The sequence below is a fragment of the Berghia stephanieae genome, chromosome 1, assembly GCF_034508935.2.
Source record: "Berghia stephanieae isolate SIO BIC M18660-M18661 chromosome 1, UCSD_Bste_1.3, whole genome shotgun sequence".
NCBI classification, from domain to species: Eukaryota; Metazoa; Mollusca; class Gastropoda; order Nudibranchia; family Aeolidiidae; genus Berghia; species Berghia stephanieae.
In genome coordinates, this window is record NC_088360.1 from 114,889,225 (window position 1) to 114,899,224 (window position 10,000).

The 10,000-nt window shown below is 35.4% G+C and overlaps 1 protein-coding gene across 2 annotated transcripts in view; it reads right to left on the reverse strand.

Annotated features, from left to right (window-relative positions):
* The window catches only part of LOC144962809 (very long chain fatty acid elongase AAEL008004-like), a 24,030-nt gene that overhangs the window by 9,715 nt on the left and 4,315 nt on the right, over positions 1-10,000 (reverse strand). For both annotated transcript variants that reach the window (XM_078896081.1, XM_078896083.1), the window contains exons 2-5: positions 8,347-8,426; positions 6,066-6,253; positions 2,695-2,775; positions 2,403-2,459 (exon numbers count right to left, since the gene is read on the reverse strand). In XM_078896081.1, the coding sequence (XP_078752207.1) occupies positions 2,403-2,459; positions 2,695-2,775; positions 6,066-6,253; positions 8,347-8,404 (384 nt within the window). In that variant the 5' untranslated portion in view covers positions 8,405-8,426. The remainder of the gene's footprint in view (positions 1-2,402; positions 2,460-2,694; positions 2,776-6,065; positions 6,254-8,346; positions 8,427-10,000) is intronic.

Consider the following 10,000-nt stretch of genomic DNA (forward strand, 5'->3'; position numbering starts at 1 on the left):
CTATTATGCTTAATAAAAATAGACTCATCTTGAAAAAGGAGTCAGGGTCTAAAAGATTGAGGAATAGTCTAATGTAGTAATATTATATCAGAGGCACGCCTACAAACTTGACGGAGATAATTTATTCATTCCCCTCACGCCAGGTCAACCACACTTAGCCTTGCCTCTCACTCATCCGTGATGGCGAGTGCTCGCCATCGCTGACGTAAAACGTTTGTCGATCGAGTTATTCGTATTTTGCTATATTCTTAACTGAGATACTGTTCTTTTGGTGAATACGGACGAGGCATTTTGCGTTGCGGTTAACCAGGGTGAACAGTATGTGAGACGGTCGTATAAGATACTGTCCTTTTGTTGGTTACAGGTAGAGTTATTTGCATGGCTTTAACCAAGAAAGAACAGTATCTCAAAATATTACGCAACATATTACGTCAATGAAATCGCCGACTAACAGAAAAACGCAATTTGTCATTAGCTATCATTTAATGTTAGAAGACTTCCACTATGTAATAAAATTAAAGAGTTATGAATGAAAAAACTAAATGTGTCGATTGCGGCAAAACTGGTTGGATCTGGGTCAGCCCAGATACTGTCCTTTTGTTGGTTAGGGCAGAGTAAGGAATTAGCCTTTCTCTAAAACTGTTCCGTTGTGATTGAATTTACAACTATAGGTGGTATTCTACATGCGTATAGTAGAGGGGAAGAATGACTGTTCATGGCATTGAATCTTAGATCATATCCCCTTGTTCGTGATCTCGTTGTTTCTTGACTAAAGTTGTTTGGTTGTCTTGCTACAAGGTTGTGGAATACGCGATAGAGCATTGCCAGTTTGGATTGCTTCCTTCGTTATTCTAAAGTTGTCCACTGTAATGTTCGAACCATCTGTGTCATGCTGTCAGTGGGTTTGAAATTGTTGAATGCAAAATGTGCTGCTCTCCTTTGTACCATCTTAAGTTTATCTTTATTTCTTTTCGTGATTGGGTCCTAGACAGTGCTTGCGGATTCAATGACTGGTCTTATTAGCACTGTATAACATTTGGCCTTGATGTAACTGGAGCAGCTGCTTATGCTTCTGTTCAGAAGAGCAGTTATGAAATTTGTTTTCTTCATAATTGTGTCATTATGGGCATTCCAAGATAGGTGAGGTAAGTGTTATGTTTAGACCACGGTTTTTGCAATTTTTACAGAAGAAAGTTTGATTTCAAGCATCGTATACTCAGAGTAAAGTGGATTCTTCCTATTTGTCACTTGCAGCACTTCATTGGTCTGGGTTCGGTTGAAGCTCATTTGCTACATGTCTGCCCATATTTGAAGACTGTCAAGGTCTTGTTGTAGAAGCTTACTGACTTCATTGGACTTTATTTTTCGATATAGTAGGCAATCATCTGCAAAAGGTCGAGGTCTTGATGAGACTACTTCTGGTAAGTCGTTAATGTAAAGCAAAAAGAGCTATGGTCCCATGGCAGTACCCTGTGGGACTCCAGAAGTGACCTCCGAAATACCAGACTAGCCCCAATACAATATATCTGTGATAACTGGGCAAATTTTCAGACAATTTCACAGAATAGATTCAGAGAAATATTTAACCCAGTACCCCATACAACTAGATAAATGACATATTGAGAAAATAGCAAAATAACTTTCAGTTTTTCACATTTTTCTGACCACCTACACACTTTTCGACCGTGTTTTTCATGAAAGTTACACTTCTATAATATTATTTCTAAGATAACAAGGTATAGTTCTCCACCAAAATCTCAAAATTTTGAAGGAGTTTCCAAATAATTAGACTCAAACCGTTCTTAATTGTGTAAATGAAATGTTGTAGAGCAAATATCTTATTTTGAGAAAAATAAGGTTTTCTCATCATGATCTGGATCTAATCATTTAAGTTGCAAAATGGCTTCTGAAGACTGATCACTGCAGCTTTATGACAAAAACAGTAAAAAATAAATATGTGCAATGTGAAAATCCTGAAAAGGAATACAACATCATTGTTTTTATCATTATTGATATGCAGGTAGGTGGTTTATGCTGAGAGGCCACAGCCTGGAGTACTAGAAATTACTAATAAAAGAAACCAGAATAAATTATTTTGGTTGTGATAAAAAATAAGTCCTCAAAAGTCATGACACAACAAGACAAAATTTCTTTGGATATTTCGAAAACTAAACTCAAAAAGGGAATTTGTGTCATTTTGTACAACATCTCGATATTCATTCAAAAAAAACATCATCCCTATGAAACTTTCATTTTTAAAAAAACTGCTAAATTTCTCTAATTGCATCTGCATACTTTCCAAACAATTGTGTACATTCTTAAAGTTATAACGTGTCAAGGTTAGGTCTTTCTATTGTTCATCCAATACACACAGATACACATACAAAAACATATCTACTCACAGTGTCAAGAAGTTCGATAAACTTGGAAATGTAAAAAATCCAGCAGACTCGCACCATCTGTGAAAAGAACATTGAAAAGAACATTTCACCACCTTGGAAAACGCCATTCTAATTTTAATTCAAGGACATAAGGTTTGCCTTCACCTGCATACATAGATATAATTCCAAACAGATGATAAAAAGCTCTATTATACTAATGACTCGTGCAATTCATCATGATGACTATTCAAAGATGTCATAACCAGCTCTTTACAAAGTATTATATTAATCAAAAAGTATTAACAACACTCACTCTCAACGCCTTTGGAGAATTAGAATAATCCACAGGTTGACATCCAAGGCTGTAGCCTGTCAACCAACCTGACATGAGGAACTGAAAAAAAAAAAAAAGAAATAGGCGTTCAATTTCTAAAAGATTGGTAAATTAAAATTTAAAGTGCCAAATATTTTCAATGAAACAAAATAGAATATCATTTATATAACACAAGAATGGCAATTCATAATGTTATAGCCTTTAAACTTTTTACTTTTAAAAATAAACAGTAACAGCCAGCATTCGCAATAAGAGTTCATGAAATTATATTTCAGTTTTTAAATTAACTTTACCATCTAAATCTTCAAAGGTGGAGTTTGTTCTCAGTCTTATCTGACATCATATCTGACAGTTTTCACAAAGAGCAACCCAAGCTCTAATGAAACAGCAGTCACTAACCTCCAAGTGAAAAGTCAATATCTATATAGAGATTTAAGGCACTGTTGTCCCTCACAGCCATAAAAGGTCAATGGAGCGGGAGTTTGTCCCAATTTTTTTGTGGTGATAAAGTGGCAGTATCAATTACTTGTTACCTTTTACATAAGATGATGATGATGATGATGTTTGTTTTGAAGGGTTTAACGGCCGCTTGCAACACATTAAGGTCATATCAGCGCCAGTAAAAAGGAAGAAAATGGGATTGTAAAAAGTTCTAGAATTACAATAAAGCATCCAAGAAAAGGGAAGACAAAGGGGAATTGGTTCAAATAAGAATCAGGTATAGATTCCAAAAGCACACTATCAAAGTACTTAGTTTGAGATCACTAAAAGTCTCATCCAGACACAAGCACAGATTCCCGCCAAGAGGAATACACTCAAATGTTTTACAAATCATACATAATATAAAGAAACATAATGCAGTGAATAACAGAGAGATGATATACAAGGAAAAAAATATCATCTCCCAAAACTCTAACTAAACATTTGACTGCTTCCCTCCCAGCCAGGGCCTGGACAAAACCAAGTAATCTCATTCCAAGACAAAGATAGAAAGCATGTTGGAAAACAGATATAGGTAGGTAGAGGATACAGTCAGTACCTCCCTGCCCACTATGGGAGGTAAGGAACCCCACCCAGGATGATTATGTTGATGATGATTATGCTGTTATTAGTGTGTGTGTGTGTATATATATATATATATATATATATATATATATATATATATATAATATATATATATATATATATATATATATTATATATATATATTATAAATATTATATATATATATATACATACATATAAAATTACTTTTAAACTGAAAAAAGCTAAAACCGAAGAAAAAAAATACCTTAAACCGCAAAGAATCTAATAAATTGTACTAGTTCCTTCATTATCTTTGTACTAATTCTTACGATGAACCGAAATACTTCTAAGCAGGACTTTCTTTAAACCGAAACAACTTGAGAGCACCTTCCCTTTTTCTCTCTCTATTTTTCTTCAAAAATTCAGGAAGGTGGCCACAAGTAATAATGCCCGATAATAAACAAAGACCGTAAGCATAAGATAAGGTCGAGGGTGGGGGTGGGGGGGGGGGGGGGGGGGGGGGGGGTAGGCAAACACTTCAATCACTGCACTTGGGCTTGGCCAACACCACAATCGCACAAACTGGAAAAGGAAGACGACGGGTGACTGGCAGGCGAAAAATGAGGAAAGAGGGGGAGTTGGGGTGTAGAATCACGCAATCGAGATGTTCTCGCTCGTTTGTTGATGCTTTGGAACCATCGTCTACTATAAGAAGTCGCTGTTTGGAACTGACTGGATTTTCAACACGACAATAAGGGGGGGGGGGGGGGGTAGACAACTTACCATTGACATGCCATTTCATTTCCACTTTGTTTAAATGTGTGTGTAAGGGGGGGGGGGGGGGTCTATGCAATTAGGCCTTTGAGCCTAATGGCTTTTCAACAAAAGAGGGGAGTGTAGTAGACAGCTTAGCATTGACACGCCTTTTCATTTCCATTTCACTTCACCTCTGAGTAGCTGCGCACCATTCATCATCAATTATCACACAAGACCTTTCGATCTTATTTTAGCTTTACATTTTACTAAAAGATGTCTAAAAGAAAGCACTGTGCTTCCACGTTGGAGTTTAAAATCAAAACACTATGTGAAGTCGATGAAAAAAAAAGTGAGCAAGACGGAGATATGTAAAAAAACACGGGATCTAGAGCTCAACTCTTTCAACAATTTTGAATGGAAAACGAAAAACCCCAAATATATTTTTTAAACACACACACAAAACACAAAAAAAAAGAATAATAAAATTTTTTTTTTTTTAATGGTTACGAAGACGGCATTTATTCAACAACTCCATTTAAGGGGAAACCCACGATATGATTAAATGAGCAAATTCCTTAAATAGTTACTACACTTGAAAAACATCGCAAAACGGGAACTTGCTTTAAACCAAAATGTCTTTAAACCGAAATGGTTTAGAAGGTCCCCAAAATTTCGGTTTAAAGTAATTCTACTGTATATATATATATATCAATGTATTATGTATGTAGGTACTTCATAATATTGTATTGTTATAAATGTGTAATCAAATAACAAATTGCCACTATTTTAAGGACAATAAAGACATATCATCATTATTATTATTACTATTATTATTATGTTCATCACAACATACTTCCCACCAGCTGTGTTGTTTCATTTTGATTTGAGAGGTTTTACGACTGAACCAATAAACATCACTAGAAATCAGATCGAAACAATCATATTAAAGTTAAAGCTAGGAGGCTCATAATTTTAAATTAGTCTTGGTTTCTGTGACATGAAATGTATCAAAATGACTTGTTGTCACTCTTTAAATGGATGTTGATTAATTGCAAACTAATTTTTGATTTCAGATCAGATCTAAATAAACTAATCTACCCAATCATAAACGGGCGGATAAAGATGGTAAACAAAGTTATGCACATCACAGACCTTAACCTGGGTATTTTGTGTATGGGTCAGATGTTCAACAAATTAAGTCACCTAGGTCTAATATTTATCAGTAAAGCCCACCTTTAGCCAAAAAAAATAAAAATAAAACAACAAAAAAAAAAAAAACAATCTGTCCATCAAACATGTTTCTTAAAAGATTTTTTTTAAAAAACCCCCAAAAACAACTTCTATGATGTGTGAATTAAGAGTCTTAATAAATTTCACTTTTAAAACTTATCTTTAATAAATTTCAAATTAACTCTAAAAGCATTGTGCTGACATTACTTTATTGATGTAGAGTCTTGTATATTATACTCACAGACCTTATTTGAATCTTATGATTTTGACTGGTTACTTGAAGTTTTGTATAATCCTTAATCATTACAATCTTCAAAAGATTTCATTTTGATACTTACCTCATAAAAACAGAAACTTGAGAGGCCAATCATTGCTATATTGTACACAAGGAGTACATTCCGCATTTCAATAGGTTTACGATTACGCATGATCCTTTCACCACTTAAGACGAAAACAAAGTAAGCTATACAAATGATGAAACTTGGGATTGGTGTGGACATCATAGGAAGGTTTTCTACTCGAGGATCTGAAATATTGAGAGATCAAGCAAATTCCATTTTTAAAATGTGTACATACATGAACATGAAAATGTATGTAGAATCCAGACCTGCCTTCCTTTAAAATGAAAAGATTAGTAATTTTAGGAGATAAAAATTGTAGTCATTATGGTTAACTTTAAAATTCAACAATTTACCCTCAAAGAGATAAAACAACACTTCAAAATCTTTAAATTGTTTAGTCTGGCATCAGCTTTCATTTTCAATAAGTTTTAATGACTTACAAACAAATGCTCATGAAGTTCTGAAATTGGAGCCAACATTTCGTAATTTTACTAATTTTTCGTAGTAGTAGGGAGGTTTGAAAATCATTTGGAAAAGCAGAAAGTAAAATACAGGAACAAAATCAGCCCCAAAAATCTCCCTCGCCTTTGACATAAAAAATAAAATAACGATATAGAACAAAAATCTATGTGTTGGTTTAGAGTTATAAGCCCACAGAATAGAATTTCATCCTGATTCCCACTTTTTTTCATATCAAAGACCAGATGATGATACTATAAAATCTACAGATAAGGAGGTGCATTTGTTTAATAGTTTTAGGGGACAAAATTACTAAAAGCTTGACAGCAAAGACAGAACTCCAAAGTGCATGCAGTTGTTTTGGCCCAAACCAGCTCTATATTAAGAATGGTTTATATTCTCAATGATTTTGTATAATGACGATTAGTGCAAGTCATCCCATATATTAGCTTCCTTTATGAGTTTGAATGAGAATCATGAATTTTTGACTGACAACGAAACTGATTCAGTAATATTGATGCTATCTTACAAAATCAAAACACATAGTAAAAAGTCATTGACTGACATAAATCCTGTTTGCAATAAAACCACGTGTATTGCGAGAGTAAATAATAAATTGATACAGAGTCATTTATATAAGAGGGTAGGCAGTAGGGAGTCTCCCTAATACCCTTATTAAGGAGACCCTAGGAGGGTCTCCCTAATGCCTTCTCCCTTCTGATATCAGGGAGACCATCCCCCCCCCCCCCCCTCCCCCACAAAGAGTAAAAGGCAGTTTATCATCAGTCAAAATTTCACTTATTTTACCCTTTGCAGTTTGCCCATTCAAAGGTTGACTTGCCTGCCTCCTCTTTAATTGTTTGAGCTCAAGTTACGCGATAACTGGTATTACGTTAGGTCTCCCGCAACTTGCACGACATGTAAAGTATCTTAGACTGTTTTAGTGATCTTGAGGAAAATAGCAGCACTGTTTTTATGAGTTTGTCACTATGTTTGTTACATTTTAAGATTTCTAATTGTACAGTTAAAACATATTTCAAGTTGGGAGACTGGGATATAGGTACAGGAGTGGGAGGGATAGTCACTCTTGAACAGTACTAGGAGAGATACAAGGACATTACATTATTTCAGCAATATGCATGAAACCCTGTGATTTAGTCATGCCTATCTTGAAGCTGTTTTATCTTTTAAATATATCTGCTTCCTTTACCTAATCGTTTTAAATGCTGGTTGCCCGTAATTACTTTTTGTTTTGTATTAGTTTAACAAAGCCATGCTGACATATTTTTATAGCTTTAGTGGAGTAAGAAAGCGGGTTACGGCTGATCCGAAGTTAAATCCAAGACATATTCACAGGGGTATGGAAATAATGCTTGTCTCTATGTGCTCTACTACTAGGGGAGTCTCCTTATAAGAGATCCTTTTCATTAACTGGCACAAATCACGTTTTCACTTCATCTCTGATTCCATTGTATTAGAAAAGATAAAATCATTGATCCTAAATAATAATAAAAATAATAATAATAATAATAATAATAATAATAATAATAATAATAATAATAATAATAATAATAATAATAATAATAATAATATAGATAATCAAATGATCCTTCTTGGGTGAGTGTACGTGTTGTTGATTCTTTTCCTATTTAAAAATGCTGAGACATCTTATGTTTCACACTGGTGATAGTTGACACCCCCCCCCCCCCCCCCACGTCATTCAAGTGTCCACTGTGCCACACAATTTTGAGGGAATATATGCTGAAAGAGGATTCCTAAATTGCATGTAACTATGGGTGGGTACAGTTAAAATTCTCACCTGCATACTTAAAAAGATCATCATAACGATCTGATATTTTCTTTATAATAGCCTCCATCTCTACCACCTTTAAATTGGATCTGTAAAATAAGAAAAACAATTTGAATGAAAATAGGGAAGTTAGAAAATAAATTGTTGAAAATTAGAATGCAACTTGGGAAATAATAATAAAAAAAATTGTACATTTGTCAAGCGCAGCTCATCCGGCTATATAAACAGGCTCTGGGCATGTTACAGTGACAGAACTGTGACGAATTTAATGTACAATGGCTTATACACTGGATTACATCCATACACAGAGACACCAACTTTGGCAAAGTTGGCTCACAGGAAATTCAGACACCACTGGGAGAAATTTCTGCGTTCTAGAAAAGGGAATTGGGATGGTATTTGGCCTTGTGTTTACATCACGTATAGTTCTAAATAGATAAATTATTAAAACTAGACGATATGTAAACAAAATGCCATATACAATGCCAAAGTCCCTTTAGCTCTAATGAAGTAAAGCTCCAAAACCTAATGGTAATGGTGGTAGTGATGATGATACATGGGTGGTAGTTGTCGTAGTATTTGTAGTGATGATAGTGGTTTGTAGTAGTATTGGTAGTGATATGATGTTGATATTGTGGAGGTGGTGGTAGTAGTAGTAATAGTGGTACAGTTCACTCCACTTACACACTACACATTCCCGAAAAATTAAGGTTGTTGTAGTAGTGGTAGTGATGATGATGTGGTGGCAGTGGTGGTGGTTGTAGTTGTAGTGATGATGATGATAATGTGGTGGTGGTGGTTGTACTAGTAGTAGTGGTAGTGATGACGTGGTGGTGGTGGTTGTAGTAAATTAGTGATGATGATGAGGTGGTGCTAGTTGTAGTAGCAATGTTAGCGATTATGATGTGGTGGTGGCTGATGTAGTAGTAGTAGTGTTTGTAGTGATGATGATGCACTGTGGTGGTGGTGACGGTTGTAGTAGTAGTGATAGTGTTGATGATGAGGTGGTGATGGTAGTTGTAGTAGTAGTGGTAGTGATGATGATGTTTGTGATAGTTGTATTGGTAGTGATGATGTGGTAGTTGTCGTAATAGTCGTGGTAGTGATGCTTGTTGTAGTATTGGTAGTTGTAGAAGTAGTGATAGTGATGACGTGGTGGTAGTGGCTGTAGTGTAGTAGTGGTGGTAGTGGCTGTAGTGTAGTAGTGGTGGTAGTGTAGTAGTAGTGGTAGTGATTATGATGTGGCGGTGGTGGTTGTAGTAGTAGTGGTAGCAATTATGATGCAGTGGTAGTGGCTGTTGTAATCCAATTAGTGATGTTGATGTAGTGGTGGTTGTTCTAAAGTATGAGGGTTTTTAGTGATGATGATGTGGTTGGGGCGGTTGTAGTAAAAGTGGTAGTGATGGTATTGGTTGTAGTAATGGTGTTAGTGATGATAACGATGTGATAATGGTTGTTGATGTTGTAGTTGTAGCAGTAGTTGTAGGCTGATGATGTTGTGTTGGTGGTTGTAGTTGTATTGGTAGTGACGATGGTTTTAATGATGGTTGTAGTAGTAGTGCCAGTGATGATGGTGTGCTGGTAGACGTGTGTGTGTGTGAGAGAGAGAGACAGAGAGAGAGAGAGAGAGAGGGAGAGAGAGAGAGAGAGAGGGAGAGAGAGA